This window comes from Acanthaster planci, linkage group LG10 (genome assembly GCF_054643075.1).
Source record: "Acanthaster planci isolate LZ-2023a linkage group LG10, COTS_SCS, whole genome shotgun sequence".
Classification (NCBI taxonomy): Eukaryota; Metazoa; Echinodermata; class Asteroidea; order Valvatida; family Acanthasteridae; genus Acanthaster; species Acanthaster planci.
The window spans coordinates 10,588,617-10,609,005 of record NC_141786.1 but is presented as its reverse complement, the minus strand read 5'-3'; the positions used below and the strand labels follow the sequence as shown (position 1 = coordinate 10,609,005).

Here is a 20,389-nt window from a genome sequence, read left to right as displayed (position 1 = left end):
GTTTCAGACAGATGAACTTTAATACATACATTTGCATTGGGTTCGGCCCATGAAAAGAGCGACGTCTGAAACCAAGTTGCTCTGGTGTCGTTCCGTGTACCTTCAAGTGACGATCTTTCGTCTGCTGGTGCACCTGGTTGCTCCTAATTGTTTCATACATCGAACTTTTGCAGCACTTGTTTCGAAATTTGCTTTAAATTTGGTTTGGCATGACTCTAGAATGCCTCTCTGAGGCGGCGGTACAAAAACGGAAATGTCACTGCAGGACCCATTAATGTAGTATCTTAATTGCAGTGTAAACCTGCATTATTCAGCTCTTGGGCCGTGAGGGGAACGCAGCATAAACCCATAATAAAGATAACTATCGTAAAAAGGAACATTCGTTGTTACAGTTACTGCACCTTTTAAAAAATAGGATTATAATTGGCGATTCGTTTCATTGTTCATTTGTTCCAGGGCATTGGTTGCTACATGTTCCGGATCGATGACTTTGATGTCGTGGACGCAACAATTCATGGTAACGCAGCCCGGTTCATCAACCACTCTTGCGATGTGAGTATGAGGCAGAGAATTCTGGGTGCAAAAGGGGCAAGGAAGATATATTTACCTTCTGGATAAAATTTATCGCCTGGAGCCTTTAAAGTGTCATTCTTAATTACCTTAGACAGTCTCCCTATTCAACAACGTGCAACTCAACTGTATGTTAACATTTTGATCATGCCTGCTTAGAAGCGATTATGCCTGCTGCGTAAATCACGTGCTGGCACCTTGATACTAGACAGTTTAATCAATTCAGATTGGTCAAGAGTCTGTGTGCACGTGGCTCACCACACGCGTGCCAAGTCCATATAAGGAGATTTTTTTGGACAACTTGCAACAAGGAGTATTTATGAATGGGAATAAATATTTGGAGACTGAATGCTGATGATGCCCTTGAATGCGGCTCGGGCATCATTCACATCCATTCGCCTGAGCCAGTCTTAAATGCACATTTAAGACCAGCCAAGAACAAATTTATTCCTGTGTCCAAGGAAGAATTCAAAATTAAACGAGGTAATTAAAGGTTAACCTTGAGGTTTTATGACGTTACACAGGGCTTTGTGGGATACCTCAGGGTAAAAACCTCAAGTTAGTTCCTGTTTCAGTTTGCATTCTTCCCTGAACACACTTCAAGAATCCTCCAAACTCGTCTGAAATCTTGGCGGTACATTTTGTTTAATGTACTTCTTTTTGGCCATGTCCAGCCCAACTGTTTCTCCCGGGTCATCCAAGTGGACGGCAAGAAGCACATCGTCATCTTTGCCAGCCGCAAGATCCACAAGGGGGAGGAACTGACCTACGACTACAAGTTCCCCATCGAGGATGTCAAGATCCCCTGCAACTGCGGCGCACTGCGCTGCCGCAAGTACCTCAACTGAGAGGCCCGGAGAGCGGAAAGCATCTGGTTCCCTGGCTACTTAGGCAAAGAGAGACGTGCTCTCACAGAGCACCCAGGTCTTGTACGACCACGGGATCTTGATCTAGTCCCAGGAAAAGCCATACTGAGGAGTCAAGACTTTGTGAGGTGCGCCTGAAGGGAGATAAACCTCTGTGGAGTCAGTAACATCAAGATTCCTCCGTTATTTCCCTGACCAAGGGAGATGTGCAGCGAAGGAGGCATGAACACGCACATCATGTCACCCTTCAAGAATCTGATCTGAAGAGCCCATTGTGTCAAGAATATTAAGCTCCTCGGCAGCCGTTTCATTTTGCGTCGCGTGAGGAACATCTCAGAATGACACAGACCTGTTGTGGAATTTGACACTCCCTGCTTCTTACAGTGCACCGTGGCTCTGCAGATACTGGAAAGGAGAGATACGCAGGTGCAAGGACCAGGAGCTCAGAACGTTAACATCCCCTTGCAGTATTTGGGGGCGCCTTCGGTACCTGATGTTTGCAAACTGCCAGAGGTACGCCTCTATGCTGCTAGTATTGTCAAGTCCCCTGGCAAGTTTGACACACTGCAGTGGTGCAAGTGAAACGATCCGAGAGATACGCGCACTGAGGAAGTCTGTAGGTTAAGGAAGCCAGAAGCACTGTGGCCACATCGGAATTACTTGGCTGCGGCTTGAAATTACATACATCTCTATGGGAAGTGGCTGCAGCCGCAGCCATAGGCGTGCGTAATTTACAGGCTGCCGTGAAAATAACCCAGACACAGCCCACAGTGCATCACGCACCTGAGCTATTAGAGAAGATTTTTGTTTGGCAATAACGGTGAAAGCTGTACAGTCTATGAAGTGCAAAATTCGAGGCAGCTGATACATAGGAAACTGTAATAGAGATGTAGAGTCAGTCCAATACAGGGACAGAGTTTGGGAGGGCCAGTCATATTGGGAAGGATCGGCTATGTGTAGTGCAGGTGGATCGGCTATGTGTAGTGCAGGTGGATCGGCTATGTGTAGTGCAGGTGGAGAAAGTAAGGGAACGTTTCATAATTACAGAAGGCGGTATTTACTGCGGTACCGCTGTTTTTTTGCGGTACCAGCATTAAGCCCTTTCGGGTAACTAGTGCGGTGCCGCTAAAAAAACACAGCGGTACCTCAGTAAATACCGCCTTCAACAATGATGAAACGCTCCCTAAATTTGAATACAGAGTCGGAGAAAGACTATCAACTGTCCTACAGAAGCTTACACCACAGCACCCCCCCCATCGCCTTGTGCCTTGTATCTTAAGCTCCTTCAAACTGTTGATTTAGTTGGCTATTTCAAATGCAACTAGCATGATAGATCTCAAAGTGTTTTATTGTTTGGGAAATTGCAAAACATTGTCGGCCTGTGTAAGTTAATAGAAAAGGCTTTTTCACCACGGAGAAAGTTACTAGATATTGGTTGAGTGTGAAGCAAAGGATTGCTTTGCCTGACCTCCAAAAATATCAGCAGGCAGGTTGAGTACTTTTTAAATACTTACTAATATCTGGCGTGACTTTAACATTGGACTCTGTTTTAAAGTACTTTCAAGATTTACTCATTGATGGAGAAGCACGTGGAACCCATCGAAGTTAATGTGTTGTAGACAGTCGGGTGTCATGTGGCAAGAGCGTGATGGTGTGCCTGCCGCTGTTTTGTCCGGGCAGGGAACCAGACAAAGTAGGCTTCCATCTGAACACTTATATAGAGAACAATAATTTTACCTGTGGAAGGTTTTCCAAATGAAATTTACACAAAAGGGGAAAAAGTTCTTAGGTCATGTCTTAAATGTAATGCAAGCTAGAATTTACCATGGACTCTAAAATTTTCCCAGAAGTTTGCAAACTGTGTATATATTTTTAAAAGGTTTTTACATTACTATGCATATATTCTTTATTCTTTGACACTTCTGGGCATTTTACTGTTGGGAGAAATTAGTCGTGAACGTGGAATCCATACAAAGGTATGGTCACCTAGATGAAAGGTTACATGTCGGGTAAAACCAAAAGTTGACACAGACAGTATTTGAAAGAGTGTTCCGTGTCAGAAATGATATGGGGCTACAGAATTAGGAACTTTTCTGGAAAGTTGCTTGGGAAAAGTGCTTGGATCGATGATGAAAAAAACCCCAAATTTTGTAACAGGAAATTCTCTAGAGGAAATTTGGTGGCTTGAATTTAAAAAAACCAAAGAGGTTACAAATCAGGATAAAAATCTGAAGACGGACCCCCTGCAATATTTTACAATTTCACATCCGAAAAATGAGTAGAATCGTCGGAACAGAAGCTAATTAGTGTTTGCAATCTGTGCTTTGATCTTCCAATTAATGATTCTGTTCTTCATTTTGATTATTTTGTTTTAAATATTTTTAATTCTCATTGAAATTTCCATTGTGTCTACACTTGCAATTTTCCAGCGTTCGGTGTATAAGTGTACATTGTAATCGTATTCTTGAAGATTTGCATTATCACTATAAACATAGTTGTATTTATTATTTTCCTTATTCGTAGTACTTTGTTAAAATGATTGAAGAGATTAAAATGAAAGATGTTTCTTTTTTATGCATTATGTTGGATATATTGTTATTATAATTGATTTGAAATTCACCGCAGTTGCTGAAAGTTGTGGCTCGAGCCGGCTCCCGCTGGTATAATAACATGGTAGGCTGTGGCACACATTAGCTTCCCAGCTGTACCTCGTCCTCACTACACCTAGATGTCAGGGTTTACAGACTCTCCTAGCCCGTTGATTTCCCGAAGTTCTCGATGTCACGAGCGTGTGGCTCAAGTAGCCTGAGCCAGCCCCGTTCCGAAGGTGTGACGGCAGCCTGCATCCTCGTGTTTGGGGGAACACAACTGAACTGGGTACAGTGTTCGCTGGTGAGCCCACCCGTAGCTGCACCCATGACCCTGGAATCCTGCCACATTATTATTTCCGTCACTGGATACACAAATGGGACAAGATGTGTACGGACGTATTAAAACTTGGACCGCGACATATCTGCATTGGTAAAACGCGTGTTTATAGAGTATCTCGACCACCAGAATTAGAAGCCATTACTGCGGTGGCACAACGCTCGTGGACAGGTGGTACGCGCGCGTTACATGCCTCTTCGACCAATAGGGTGTCGTGATTTGCCAAATGCACGCGCGCGTCAAGCTGAAGAATGTGCGTGTGAGTGCGGTGCCACCGCAGTTATGGCGTCTAATCGAATTAGTCTCTATACACAGAGTGCATTTGCAGTGTGCCAGTGAGTTTACACGGACGGATGGGATCCGTAACCAGATTTTTTTGGGGGGGGAGGGCGCAGATTTTTAGAGGGGCAAAACATTCGGATTTTTTTTCATACCGCAACGTTAGCCTGTCTGAGGGGTGACTTTTTGGGAAGTTTTACATGCACGTTGTCTTGAAGGAATGAAAGTAGAAAAACAAAGTCGCCTTTTATTAACTTTTACTCCTTTTCTTGCAGGGATCCGCCCTTAATGGTTTACGTGCTTTATTTGCGACACGTGCTTCACTTTTTCGGGATGGAAGGTTTTGAGCCTTCCTACCACTCAGTTACATTGGAATACATGATTCAAGTTTTGTCGAAGACTCGTTGGGTAGAGTTCATCTGGACAACAGCGATCAGCATTGCCTTATGTGGATTTAGGCCGACGTGCATTGGTACAGGCAGCAAGCGTGCACACGGAACTCCCACATAATTGCTTTGCCAGTCTGTAACTGTGACAGGCAATTTCCTTCAACTTCTCGCAGTCCTTTATATTACTTGATCGATCACAGGCGTCGCCTTAATTTTGTCCGGGAGAACCACTTTTTTCCCCCTTGGGAAAAATTCAAGGGAAACACTCATCAGCTAAGAACAATTAAAAGTGTGAGGGTCGATTTTGAGGGGTTTCCTAGCAAATTTGTAATTTTCATCGCGTTTCATATCTTGTTTTATTTCTTTCGCTTTTCTTTTTTAGGACGCCCTGTGCCGACGTCCACGGGGACGAATTAAAGGAATATACGGACCAAGTTCCTTGCAATGATATGGGGGAAGGTGTAGGTCTACAGTATTCAGAAGTTGGAGTTGTGCCAACACCTGGGCCAACCAACAATGATCGAACTTTGATCCATCGTTGTCTTCCCTCAAATCATAGTCTATGATATTTAGTTCACCATCTCACCTGTTTAGCATTTATCAACGCCTGACTCGACCCGTGTGGCCTTCGCGTCTTGGGGGCGCTGCGCACGGTCGTCAGGGCTCTATGCAAATGAACGTCCTTTGCACCTGTGTTTTGACAGTTGGCTTTAATTATTGCGCGACTGAAGAGCAAATAGTTCGTAGAGGTCGTGTAAACGTCAAGTGTGTAGAATTTCTCTGTCGATACTTCTAGCATGCTCCTGGGATTAAAATTAAAATAAAATCAAGGTTGGACACAAAAGACACAGTTTTGTGTTGAGGACGTGCGGTGTTTTCATCCATCAAGTGCCGTTTTCGGAAGCTTGATTACCGTCACAGAATTGTTTGTAGGAAAGATAAATAAAGGATTTAAAAATTAGTCAATGGAAAGAAATATACGTGTCTTTCAAGAGTAAATCTCACCAAGCTTTGGAAAACATCTAATGTAAAAAAGTAGCAGATTTTTAGTCGAATGAATTACAGGTCTCATTTCGTAAATGGTTCAATCATGGAGGAATAAAACATTGTGTTTTATTCCTCCGTGGTTCAATTTGTGGCTGATGACTTTTTGTTACATTCAAAACCAAACATACATGAAACAAAACAAGTTGAAGTGGCAGAAACTAAGGCTGCACCCGAATCTGCGCAGACAGTAGACCTAGCCGTAGCTCTGGAAGCCCGTTTCGGACACGGCCTAAGCTAATCTATACGGCCGTTTCACAATAGTGCGCCACCAAGAGTTTGCAACACGTTGGCCAATCACACTGCGCGAAACTTGTCGACCCAATGCGCGTTTGGAAAGGGTCGACAAATCTCGTGCTTTGTGATTGCCCAACGTGTTGCAAACTCTTGGTGGCGCACTATTGTGAATCGCCCGAATTGCAGCAAAAAACACATCCCAAACCTGATCCCGTTTGTTGCAGATCAGAAGCAGAGCCTTGTAAAGCCCCAATTTCTTCTCCGATGAAAACCTGCACAGGAGTATCATGGCCTCGCATACTGTAGATGCCTACAGTTAACAGTTAAATACCTGATTGAATGAAGGGCCCAACTCAAACAAAACTTTCTTTGAGCAAAGGGAAAAAAAACTTGAGTACTTAATTGAAATCAATTAACTCTCCGTGACCAAAATGGTGGAGTTGGGCCTTTCTTTTCATGAGGGATTGGATTATTTGCTGGTTAGCAAGTTATTTTTAACAGGAAAAAGGGTACAGTGGAACTACCGATCAAACCAAGCGTGAAATCACGAACGTAAATAGACGGACCAGCCCCAGGGTTTGCAGCTAAAATTCACGGCAATTGTTGTTTTTCGTTACCTCCAATAGTCAAGGACAGGTTTCAAAAGAAGCGCGTATCCTTTTGCTTTTTTTTCTGCGTAAGTTCACAATGAGAGGAAGAGAATGCAACACGCCGCTTTCAGCAGTTTTGGAAAAGATGATCGATCTGGTTGGCACCGCTGAAAGACCCACCGACAAGGAAAACGCCGTAACAAAGAAACTTGTTAGGGCCATTGCCATGGAAACCAACTTACTGGGTTTTCCGAGGCTGCTTCAACAAAGCGCGCCGCCCGGCCGTGCGTGTGTGTAGTTCGCGTGCACGAGGACTTTGAAGTCCAAGGATTCTTTTGGACAATGTGCAGGAGGTTTAAAAAGAGCTTTAAAGGACTTTATCAGTAACTTTCCCCCTTCTCCCTTTCAACCAGCTTACCGGTATAACTCGATCACAGGATTACATGCGCCATGTAACCCAATACATACATTCACAGGCGCACGCCATAATACACTGTATACAGAATTACGACTGGATCTAAGGGAATCTGTTCACTATAACTGTGGGCAAAACAGCTCATTTGTAGGCGTTTTCAAGCCTTCATGCATCATTTTCATATAATTTTGTGGCATTGTTCCTGTCTTTGAAAGCTCTTCCCAACTTTCGGCTCCCTGAGGTTTTTATCCTGATAATAACACTCTTTGTTATCACAGTTTAAGGGTAGCTGAAAGGAGTTTTTCATTGACACAATTTATTTTCTGCGAATTTGTATATGTTTTTTCAATGCCTGACAAGTATTTGGAATGCCTTTTAGCGTGAATGTACTGAAAAAACCACTTAAATGTATAGAAAAGCGCCGCATTCAAAACTATCCAGTTTTCCTAGACAACTGATAAGGGCACTGTTGCCGTGATGCCATTCAGGAAAGACATGGTTGCTATAGTGTTTTTCTTTGTCTGTTCAAACCAAAAATTCACCCACTGAAAGAAAGGTTTTGCTCGCAAGCTTATTGCTGTCATACTGAAACGGTAATGAATCATTAAAGGAAGAAATCAGGCCGGCGAATTTGACATAGAATAATTTTTACTTTTACTTGACACTTTTTTTTTTGTTTTGTTTGTTAGATTTTTTTGGTTTCCCTTTTGCGCAAACCAAAATGTAACATTAAAGTTTTCTTCCCGGTGATGGCATAACAGATTTGTCCAAGAGTATTTCCATTAGCATGAAACCCCAGAGCGGCAAAATACCCTTTAAAATGCAAGAAAATTAAAATTGAGGTTAATCGAGACACAGAGGTGTCTTTTTGAAAGAGCAGCTCGCTTTCAGTAACTGTCACTGTAGATCCCCCATTTGCAAAATGTTCAATTCAAAATTCTTCTCACCCACGATTTCTTTTTCTCTTGAAAGAAACGAAATTCCCATTTAGCCCATATTACGCTCACTGTGAAAGTCGTCGCTTCGTTAACCTATGCAAAAATTGTGTCTTTGACCGTGCGAGAACCCCCTGCAAGGCTGTAAGAAACGGCTGACTGGAAAGGTTCAATGGCAGCGGGTGTTGCATTCGTTTTCCACTGTGCTACACTGGCCATTGTCGTCTTTGTATTGTATTAATCACAAACGACAATGGGGATTCCGCAGATTCATTTTGATTTCATTCAAGTCAACGCAGCCTGTGGGACGCTCTCCGATGACACAGGCGACGTGTGAAGTCCAACGGGTTTAAAAATAGAAAAATGTATTTATCAAAGGGCATGGTTTTATCGCCTGCAGCAGGCTGTGACAGAGCGAGGAGCAAGTTACAAGTTGCCATCCAAAATCTCGTCAACTGTTGAGAGCACTGTGTCTTTGGAACTATGTGTCATCGGAATACTCGATTTCTTGTCGTGAAGGTGAGGCTGTTTATTTGGGTACGTGCTAAACCAACCGCTTTGAAGTTTTTTCCCAAGCGCGGGCGTACGGTAGATAGAGTGTCGAGCTTTGCAGGCTGCGCTGGTGTACCGCATGCGCACTGCCCGCGTAGATCAGCACTATATGATGATCATGGAGGCATGATATGATTGACGGTGCACTGGAGTTACCTGAATTCACGATTTTTGAAGATGGCCCTGTTTCGGCTTCAGACTCATTGAACATGATGTTGGGGGAGATAAGATAACAATTTGCCTCACTCACGGGCCCGACATCCTTGCTTTTGTTTCATGGTGTTGTTTTCTTAGGGTTTTAGTACTAATAAAATACCGATTACTTTCTTACCTATGAAATACTCTTTGTAAAAATTAAAACAAAAACATCCATCGGGGCAAGTTGCCCCCCTCCCCGCTGTATACGTCACTACCATGTTTATCATAAAATCGGCTTTGCCTGCAACGGAAACTTTAAAAAATACTTGGAGAGATTATGAAGTGACATTTGTTGAGGGTTTATTGTGGACTTCCATGTTTCCCATCTGTAAAGAACATCTTATTACTTACATACCTTCAACAGAAATCCGAAATAACTTTACAGCATATTTCTTTATATATTATAGCTCAATTCAGTAGCTCTTGGTACAATAAACGCACACCTACGTGGATTTTAAATTTTGATTTTGACTTTCTCTTAATTCACTGATCATAGTTGATCGCGCTGATTCATTGAAGGCTTCAAAACAATTAAAATTCTCCTATAAAGACAATAAATCTGGTTCTTTCATTCGATAAACTTGCAAAGCTCGTGTTAAGCCCGAGTATAAACTGGGACTCTACATATTGTAAATGGACAGGATAACGGCGACAATATGGTCCAAGCAAATGAACATTGCATGTCCGTAAACATTTTCGCACACTGTACCCCCCACACACAAAACTCCGGCTAAGAGCTGTAAACTGTTTGGATTGAATTTTTATTTTATTTTTTTGGGGGGGGGTGAATTGATTGGAAGTATGAAAACTCAAACGAACTCTCATAATTTCTGGTATAAATGTTATGAAATTTTGAGGCTTAAGCCTGTAAGCTTTCTTTTCCATACAAAGGTGGATCAAGAACCAAATCTTCGAAGGAGGGGGAAAAATTGATTTGAGGGGCCAACAAAATTTGTAGCATCTTTATGTAATCTTTTATGACTTTTTTTGAGGAGTGATTCTAAATTTTGTGACTTAAAAAACAATAAATGCGCCTCTGGGGGCGTGACCACCGTTCCCCTCCCCTGAATCCACCAATGCCTTAAAGTACGCCTCGATCGCCTCTCTAATCAAAACATTACTTTTGCAACCTACATATTGTTGCATGCACCAGATTTGGCCCTCCCGGGAAGAATTAATACTTTTTAAATAAATGGGGAATCAAGGGTCTCAGTCGCTGTGATCATGCACACTGATGCTGTCATGGCTTGAGCGACTTCAGTTTTTAAAGTCAGCCGGAGTCAAGCCCTGCAGTCAATCCGCTGCTTGGGTCCAGCGACCAGATGTGATCAGACACGACAGGTGGTGGGTTGAACAAAAAACAATGCACCACAGGCCCGTCAACTGTCATCGTTGGCGTTGCTTGCACAGTGATAGAACGGCGCGAGTCGAAACCTCCGTGTGTTTGTATGCTCAGTCCAGGAAGTTATCAGTGATCAATCGACCTTTGGAAGTAACAGAAAAAATGTATACTATAGTGATAATGAAGTACCAAATGGATAGCTTGTGTCGCTGCTCAAAGCAGACGTGGAAAATGACCGTTGACGAGACGGTTTGCCATTGTAGGCCTGCAAATCTGGCGAACACCCGGGGTAAAAAATTGAGTGGCGTCGAAGGTTAGAACTGCCCCCGGCCAAACGACGCACTAGACGGCATGTGGTAAGGTGCTGGCCACGCTGCTCGGCGAAGCCCGTGGAAATCTCACGCACCTGCATTGTGGACGACCCCCCATGTGCATGTGCACATGTGTTCGATCTACACTCTCTCCAGTAGTCAGTCTTTCACCCGTAGAAAAACACATTCAGCTGTTTGGATCACTTTACAATAGAAATTGATACGGGCTTCTAGATGCCGCATTATATGACTGAACTTCAGTATGATACAAGTTCAACGGTGGTTCCCACGCGCCAGCGTGCCACACTGAGTTCGTTGGTAAACTTCGGAGCGTGAACGATAACTCTAATCCGGATTGCCATACACGTTGTGCACGTTGTGATAACAGGATCCTGCGGAAAAGTATTTGTCGTCAGTGGAAAATTCACCGGTTCAGTTCTCGACTTACTCAACGGGAGACAGTAAGTACGAAATTTAACGCATCATTTTTTGCTCCTGCAAGGTAAGGCTTAAATTGTTTTCGCATGCAGAGGCCAGCAGTTTATTATGTTACTGTACATGTACCTTGCGTGGGCCACTAGTGTATAGATCATAGATGACCAAAGTATATAGTGCTGGTTGGGTTACACAGTGTACTGTGATGGCCCGGTCATTTTACTACAGCCGTACAGGTGTGTTTAATCAATGCCAGTGCTAAAGCAACATTAGCCCACAAAATGACAACTTGACAGAGCTGATTCATGTTTCAAAGACCACAATCTCCAAGGAGCTGAATCGTTTAACCTTTGCACGTGCCCGAGACACTGTTGCGAACTGTGAGAGGTGGTAATTCGATGGCTAGACATTTTCAAGTGTCGATTCGTCATCGCATCTGCTTTTGTTTCTTCCATGAACTTGCCGTACAGCAACAGTGAACTGTAGCCGAAATTTGCAGCTGTGACTCTGTGATCGTGATCGCAAGTGTGCCTGTGTAGATTTTTTTTTCAGTCAGTGTGGTAGAACTAAGACATGAAATATTGCCAGCAATACCAGACGAGAGGCCTATGACCACTGGGAGCGCTGGGCCGTCCGATGCCCATTTGGGGGAGCAAGATTTGATTGTCAAAAATGCGCCACACTGTGCAAAATCCAGACTAAGACAAATGGACCTTTTAATCACATTGGGTTTTCTGCCTTTCATGCTTTGGAATCGTCTTACAAATGCTAAATACTTTCACTCCTCCGCATGTGTTATTTTGTCTCGGTTTGAGGTGCGGCCAAAGGGATAGTACACTTGAGCCGATAGATTAAACTTTGGTCTTTAGATGTTGCACATTTTTCCCCTCAACTGACGACCTCTTGGCGCCTTGGGCAGTTTCATTATCCTCATGTGCTTCACAGTTTCGAAAACTGTTTAAGTTCAGTGATGTATTTTGCGGAACAGTGTGCCCTACCGGGAATACTGAATTGTTACCCGTCTCACAACGGGTGAGATGAATTTGGAAGGAGACTTTCGATTCATAGAACACGACCGAAGCAAAGATGTTTGAAACTTGGGCAGACTACTTCCGTGTCGTGTTACGGCTCATGGAGCCAATATTGAGTTGGGTGGCAGTGTGCTCGACACTCCGCACTCTTCCAGAGTTGTATCTCGTCCTCTGGTCCGCTTGTTGTTACAAGAGCAAAAATCATTGAGTATTGACAACAGCTGACAGGCAGTAATTGGATCAATAGGATTGGGCTATTTGAATTATATTGTTGACCAGCTGCCTTGTCCTCAATGACCAAAACGTAGACGGTCTGATTGACTCTGCGTGGCACCAGACTAGAGATCCAATAAACATGTCTCCTATTAATGACCGGTACTCTATCATTTATTGCTGTTCCAGTCCTGTCCTGTCACGGCTGTATTTCTCTGAGCCACAGGTTTATACTGCGCATGCCTGTTTTTCTCGTGCGGCCACCCAGTGAAGTATGAGCCACTTGTGAATTTTCCACCGAGCCGCCATTTTTAATATTTACAATACCACGGTGGGCAGTCCCAACTACTTTGTACTCAGGTACCATTTTGTACCAGCATTAGGCCTACAGATTTGAATTTATCTAAACATCCGTGGAGTTATGTCCGCCTCATTGGTTCCCTTTACGTGTCCCGATGAAGTTCCAAACTTGTGTTGTTTGGTTAAGTAAAGTTCCCTTGGCTTTATAGTCCTGACAAGTTTCAGATTGACCTTGGTCTTTTAAAAACTCGGCCCCAACATCTAATCGACGAAATGTGCAAAAAGTAGACATTCTGCCGGCTTTTTTGTTCAAAGCCGAGTGACTTTACGCGTGATTTAGCAGCAAATCAACTGGATATATGAAAATACCAGATTTACTCAACGTACGGGCGGAACAAGTCGGAGCGCGTGTTCATATCTTATTCGATACGACTGACTGAGATTAAATGAGCCGACACGTAATTGCGATATGTACAGCACTGCACCGATACGGAAAAGACCGACCCTGTAGCGTGAAAAGTGGATGGCTTTGGAGGGGATTGCGAAGCATAAATTTGCTCTCAGATAAAACCACGGGAGCTATCTCGTACTTGTTTTCACAAGAGCTCGCAGCAGGTTGCCAATTGAAGTCGAATTTGTGGGAGGGCTGGTCCAAATTGAGTGAACATCACGATTTCGGTAAATTCATGAATTGCCTGAATCATTGTGCTCTGAATATAACCCTTGTCAACATCAGCTGTGCAGTCTTTGCAAAATCCACAAGTGTTGTCCTGTCTGAAACCATAGAGCTAATGCTGAAACAACAGCCGCGTTCTGTACTGCAATCTCTTGTAAATCCACCCAGAAGATGGTCAGATGGTAAAATTGGACTCGAATACAGCATAAAGTGTAGTGTGTGTCCATCACAATTGCACTGCCTTGCTCTCGAACAACTTGTTTCAAATAATGACATTGTTTTGTTATTGTAATCCACAGTTACTGTAACAAATAATCTGCCATTTGGAAGAAAACAAACAGTCATTTGCTGTGCTCAATATAGAGCATCAACATAGGGCAGAGCAAATAATGTATCCAGACAAACGTCTGGCCAGCAGTCCGACCAGATTATGACATTTTACGCTTGGGTTCTCGTCAGGGTCTACTGTGTCCTGGGGCCTCTCCAGTCCGGTTTTAGAGTGGATACTTCCACCATTATGTTCAGGAATTTTGCTCTGTACCATATTGAAAGTACCAGTACGGAATTCTGCCTCCTTTAAAATGTTTTTTTGGTTATTAGGGTGAAGGTTTATCCATTTGAAAAAAAAAATGGTGCTCCCGCGGTTTATGGTTACGATGCAACTAAGGCCTTCCCTTAATAGCAGTTCCCAGCCAGCCTCTTGGTGTCGCTTTATCCTCTGCTCACCGAAGGGATGCCCCCTCACCTCGGCCTAAGGGTTGTCTTTTCCTTCTCCGGCCAGCTTAAATCCAGTTTACATGTAGGGTTTAGTCAGTTCGGTATTCCAACAGCGCATACTCAGAGTGAAACGCGTCGCATAGGTCATTCGGACGCACGTACGAAATCTACCCTATTAGCGCAGCCCCTGACGGACTTACACGTGTGCTTTGTTCCCAAATGACGTTGCTTTTTTGAAATACCGAACTGGCCGACTGGTCGAGAGGTCTTGATGAGACAGCCCCGGTATATGAGCCGGAAGGGACCCGTCTTTATTTACTGATCTTACTGTTCATTCTTAAAAGGCATCCAATATTTTCTTCCGTTGGTTTGCACAGTCATCCATTCAAATCCTCGCGCCCCAGCACACTTCGTTTCATCAAACGCCTCTGAAAAACGCAAAATAATATGCAGACACTTTAAGACACAATGCACTTCCCAATCCTGGAAATGTTGAGATGATCTAACTATGCGAGGCCGTATATTCAGGTCAAACACTACTCAAACGCTGAGAGAAAGCACAGGAGTTTGTGTGAAAATTTGTATCCATTGCAAGAGACTCGTTACTCAGTTTGGGCTCTTTGCGATAACAGCTTTATTATACCAATAGTTTTTTTTTACGGGTGAAAAAAATAAAATGCGGCCTTTCATTTCAAGCTAAAGTCTTGCACAAAGACAATTATTTATTTCCGAAATTATCGATTTTGAATATCGGTCAAAACGTGTTTAAAGATTGGTCTGCTTGGAGAATCACTTCCCTAACCGGCCGATGTTATGTAACTAAAGGTTAACATCGGTAACGTTATTGAATGTTATCTGAAGTGAACCAAAATTGAATGCCCTTATTTCTCTTGTTTTCCCTTAGATATCACTACCAGAGTCGTTTGTCAAATATTGTACAGATTGTACAGATTTGTCAAAGTCTGATGGTCGCGTGGCGAATCTACGAGGTACTTTGAACCCCTTTGCGAAGAATAGGTACGCCACGTTCTTCTTTGTAATCACGAATCCACTATATACATGTACACAGAATGCCTAGAGTTACCCCGAGGAGTTGAACACGGATCTGGAGGTGAATACGAGATCGCCAAAGGAATGCGGCAAGAGTTTCATACGCGTCTGTATCGCATCTCATGTCATAAAATTCGGAAGTATCTCATGCGGAGCCAAGTATGTTTGAGTCCTGAATTACCGCAATGAGTCAAGCCAAAAGCCCCAAACTGCATAGGCCGACTAGGCGAAGCTGGGGATACGGGACCGAAGGCCGGCCGGAGAGCCCCCTTGCTCGTCCGTCCAGTCCCCACCTCAGCACCCACGCAGGGACCAGCGCGAAACAGGCCTGGCTGTCGCCGGCGTCTGAACCCAGCACCCCCCGAAGTCATGTCCACTCGGCGCGCAACCATCCAAACTCTCCGAAGCCGGTCCGCAAAATCTCCGCATCGTCATCGATTCCGTCCAAGCTGAACAGGACCTACCCCTTCGGTCGCCACTCCGACATCGAATACTCGTCCGGGGAATCGGATGGTCGGAGCGGTTACGATTCCAACGACGGAGCCGCATCGGCTAACAGCACCGCGACCAGCAGGCGGGAACGCAGTCCGCGATACTACCCGATGTACGACAACGATTATTCGTCGGGTGGGAATCCCAGTCCCGCAATCTTTTACCACGACGACGAGTACCCTTACGACGGGAGCCTAAGCAGGTCTGGTTATGCCTACGACAGGTCGAACGTCTACCAATGGAATTCAACTCCCTTCTTTCAGTCTGGTGCATCTTCCTTCCATTACAGTACGCCTGCATATGCGTATAGTGATGATTTCGAAAGAGCAGCCGAATTGGCAAGAGAAGCAAAGAAAGCGGTAAGTTCAGTTTTACTTTTGAAAGTCTGTTTACCACGCGGCACGTTTGAGGGACGACCATTTTGCCGACCACTGTCTTGTTGAATATCCCTGTTGAGCTATGCAGAAAATACGTCTGGGGTACCAGGCAAAATCAAACAGTGGTCGACAAAGCGATCGCTCGAACTTGCCCATGGATATTTTTTCTGTATACTCAGATGGAGCGGCATGGTTTTCCAGATAAGAATTTGAAAGGTTGCTATCGCCACCTAGCCCAATAGACCTCTGTCATGGGGCAGCCATCTTGCTCTTCTACTATTCAAAGCAATGTAAACCAAACTGACGCGGGAAAAAGGTCTGTTCCCTTTTATCAATATGTGAAGCTGTATCACTGTTGCTAATGGGTCTACAGGGAACGAGACAAATGTGACAGCATCACGAAAGGTCTACATACCATTGTTTGTCCAGTTGCGACGACACTGTCTTTTATCACAAGCATTGTCACCATTACCATTTTATTTTCTTGCCATGGTCGTCATTCAAAACAATTTCTCCCTAATCCATCCTCCTCCCTTAAATGTGCTCATCCCTTTGGTTTAGTCCGCGTCAATTAATACGTCTTCATCACGTAAGGTGATAGACCGATTAAGTTAGGTGACCTGAAATGGTTATCAAACATCGACAAACATGGCGTCCTCCCACAGCAAAGTGAGCCATATGGGTCATTTTACAAAACTGAAGTCGATGGTCGGTAAAGTACTCAGACTACTGATGTGCTGAGTACTAGGCCGAAAATCCAAGAGCTGAAAAAACAGGCTTACTTCGATGGGATTCGAACGAGTGACATTCTGCTTAGCACGATGGATGGGGGGGGGGGTAACGGGGGTTATGACCCTCCCCCCGCAAAAGATGAGGAATTCTTGTAATCAATCAGAGTGGAGATATTAAGTGCTCAAATGGAGGTTGTTTTATATGGACAGAGCCTTCTCTTCAGGATATTGCTTCTAAGCAGTTGCTTAATTGTGACTGGTGCAATCAGTTAATGTCAAACTGCACCGGGGACGCTGCTTACCTGTTTTGCTCCCCCCCCCCACATAAAACAAATAAAATAAATTCTGTCTGTATCCGGCCTTGTGCTTATTAGTACAGTCTTCTTTCTATTCCACCACCGGAATAGTCGGGTCAGATAGTTGGTTCAAACTTAAGCGGCAGTGGGCACCGCAGTTAAAAGCTGAACTATGAACAGAATTTTGTCAACATCTCCCGCGTCAGGATGACGAGACCAGGGGTGGTCTTTGTCCCGTGATTAGAATGCATCACGTAGACTGTTTTCAGTGTCATAGGCCTAATCTTGTCATTTGGCATTACAAGTCTGCGAATATCTTGCCAATATCGTGTCAGTACTGACAAGAGTTGTTCTTGTTACTGTGACCAGAGCCCGGAACGTTCTTATAGTGTTGTTATAAGGTTGTGAAGTAGTCGACTTGCTGCCGCCATGACGCACTGGCAAGTTCACGCGACTGCAACGTTATTTGACTGGCTGTGTAGTCTTTGACCGTTGCTAGCTGCGCGTGTCATTTCCAGCCGTGTATAGCCAAACTTTGGACACACGCGGCCAAAGACTCTTTCGCGTCTCTATACCGTGTAAGTTGCCGCCCGACAGTGAGTCCAGTCTAAACTTGCCAGTAGGCCTACATCCTCTTTTGGAACTTTACCTGAAATTTGCCGTGAAATTTGCCTGTTTTTTATGTCCAACAATCCAGACAGAAGATGCCAGTGCAGTCGGCATCGCAAGGAGGTATTGGAGTCGAAAGGCCGGTATTTTTCAATGCAGCGTTGACTTCGCCACTATGCCATCGATTTGCACTGCTGAACTTTTCGCACTTCAGAACAACTGTCAAGCGTGAGCGGGGGCAAATTGTGCGGCACAGAAAACGGTTCTTTTGTTTCACGGTGTCACACCGCAACCTCGTGAATCACCCCTACAAATACCATCAATCGTGACTCCGGGGGCACGGAGCGCGCGAAATTTGGCGCCGTCCCACGAGACACACGACCAGAAAAGTCAACCCTGGGTGCAACCTTTGTAACTTTTTTTTCTTTATGGAAACAAGACACCGTATTGTACCAGATTTGTATAAATATACCACTTATTTCACAAGTCTGCTGAGAAGTGGTGTTTGTTTCTGTGCATGTCTGTTTTGCTTTCTTTGGTAGGAAAAAAATGGCCTATTTACGGAGGAATATTCTGCTATGTTGTTGACACGTGTGCACGTGAAATTACACTGTGGAATTGGCCTTTTCCGTAGGTCGGCCATATTGAATTGAAAGCGGGGTTACATTTTTCTGTTGAGAACCCGAGAATATTAATGGAAATAGCAAATACAATTTCATCACTAACAATGTCATTTATGCTGATAAATAATACAGAATTTGTGGTCAATTACATCAAAATGTTTTAAGCCTCTTTAAAAAAATAGTGAGGCATGACATCCCAAATAGCCTGGCACCATCCCATTTAACAGATCACGGTTAATAAGGTTCTGGGAACACGATCAAAGTGGCTTCCCCGTGAATAAGGTCTGTTGAGGAAGAAATAAACTTTCCCGGAGCTTGTGGGACTTTTTTTATTTAAAGTTCGCTTATCAGCAGAGTCATGAGAGCCATACAAATACATGTACTTGACTGGTATGGCTGAAGTGGGTTTTCGATGATTTGAAACTAATTTGTTATAATCAGCTACTTTTGGAGACATTATGTGCTAATGGTGAAAGATTAACAAAAACGTTCGTTTCTGTTCTAATAAGGTTTACCATGTTGAGCCTAATACTTAAAGTTTTTAACAATAATTAACTGGGACTCATGTTCCGTGACTCAGTTTTCAAAACTGACGAGCTTTCTTGTTCTCTGTGGCATTTCTAAACGAAACCGCTTCTGTTTGTTTCAACGTCTAACAGAGGGCGTGTACATGCTGAAATATGAATCATAACTAAAGACAAATTTTGCATATACCAAATAAACGGACACACATGACTTGTAATATTTCTGGTTTGGAACATTTTCCACAAACCCGTTAGGGCTATAGGAGCAATATGTCGAAAGCAAAGGATTGAGGATCATAATTGTTAATCTATCGTGATGCCAATGTTTTCATTTATAGTAGGCCTTCGCGAGCTAAAAACTTGGCCTTGCCTCGAGGCTTGCGAGGCGTTGAACCATGAACAGTTTCCATGACTTCGTGTGTTTTATGGCTTTAGGCGATGTTTTGCGTCTCTAACAAAGGTTATATGGGGGGGGGCGTGAAAAAGGAGATCTAGCCAGGTGTAGACTTGATAAAAGGTTAGAAATGTGAGCGGCGGCATTGTTCCCTGTCCCTGTTTATGTCAGGCCACATTGCAAGAGGGTTGCCAATACTACCAGCGCAGATGGCATAAACCCATATAATCTTGAACGACAGTGTGTTGTGCAGCTTAGCCTTGTTTTCGTGAGTGCTTGACGGCAGCTTGCAGTTTCAAACTGCAACTTCACCGGTGTTGACAATGTTTCCGCAAGGAACGTCATGAAACAAGTTCAGCTGTTCGCACTTTGTTATCTTGTGGCGTAACTCTCGCGGTTCCGCTGACGTCCCCTTTTGTTGTAAGCCCACAGTTGTGTCTCGTATTTTTTGCCATCAGGAGGAAAGTACAGTTGGAGGTTTGCGGTGAATTGCTTACCTTGTAGAGGCCTTCGAAACAACCATTAATTTTACAGCACATGTACACATTAACTGCCGATAAATGGTCTCTTGATAATCGCTTTGCTTGGACAATAAGACCCGCTAAAAGGTAGGCGAGGAGGCGTAGACTTTGCGCTCTGCGGCTTCCGAAGGCTCGGCTGTTGCCGTGAAACGGACGCTTGTCTCCCCCGGATTTCGTGGGAATCTATGATCGGTTGAATTGGATTCTGGGATCAGTATTAAAACATATTTAGGATGACTAATTGCTGAGTCAGTGTATCCATTTATTTTGTAATCAGCGTAGCTGATTGCGGTAGCTTGTTTGTACCGTTTGGCATGTCGGCCTATTTACAAACACCTGGTCAAATTCTTTTTCAAAGGCTTTATTTACTTACTTGTTTCCTGTTTGTAACATCGTGTGGAACAAGGTCTTTTCGCTTACAATAGGCTAATATCGTAACGGTTACCGTTCGGACCTCTTGTTTAGACTTCAGAATGTTAGATTAGTTATATTCTGTGCTATTTTTGCAAGTACCATTCTGTGGAATGCACATTCCTTATAGCATGATATGATATGTGTGCACAAGTCGCGCGTAGACCTGAGACCTACACAAAGATCATTCAGTTCTGGGATTTTTATATCCGAGAGTCGTTTTCAGAGTAGAAAGAATACTGTTACTTAAGACGACCCGTGGGGCCGCGGCTATTGAATGGTTGGCTGTTTGCCACTTTCACAAGTAGGCCTATTATATTTTAGAGAATTAGG

General features: G+C 43.8%; 2 protein-coding genes and 1 long non-coding RNA gene across 5 annotated transcripts in view; 2 read left to right on the top strand and 1 right to left on the bottom strand.

Annotated features, from left to right (window-relative positions):
- Positions 1–4,010, top strand: part of LOC110983880 (histone-lysine N-methyltransferase 2A-like) — a 46,711-nt gene extending 42,701 nt beyond the window's left edge. Inside the window, exons 29-30 of the mRNA XM_022243508.2 lie at positions 457–552; positions 1,245–4,010. Of these exons, the coding sequence (XP_022099200.2) occupies positions 457–552; positions 1,245–1,418 (270 nt within the window). The 3' untranslated portion in view covers positions 1,419–4,010. The remainder of the gene's footprint in view (positions 1–456; positions 553–1,244) is intronic.
- A 4,743-nt stretch (positions 4,011–8,753) lies between these two features.
- The window catches only part of dixdc1 (DIX domain containing 1), a 64,720-nt gene continuing 53,084 nt past the window's right edge, over positions 8,754–20,389 (top strand). For 2 of the 3 annotated variants that reach the window (XM_022243541.2, XM_022243539.2), the window contains exons 1-2: positions 10,976–11,117; positions 14,933–15,929. In XM_022243541.2, coding sequence (XP_022099233.2) covers positions 15,264–15,929 — 666 coding nt within the window. In that variant the 5' untranslated portion in view covers positions 10,976–11,117; positions 14,933–15,263. Of the gene's footprint in view, positions 8,773–10,975; positions 11,118–14,932; positions 15,930–20,389 lie in introns of those variants that run through there. The other variant, XM_022243540.2, reaches the window with a different exon arrangement.
- On the bottom strand, positions 9,287–10,890 carry LOC110983899 (uncharacterized). Its single transcript, XR_002598796.2, has 2 exons — positions 10,752–10,890; positions 9,287–10,487 (listed from the first exon to the last, which is right to left on the bottom strand). It is a non-coding gene; the product is annotated as an uncharacterized LOC110983899 (long non-coding RNA).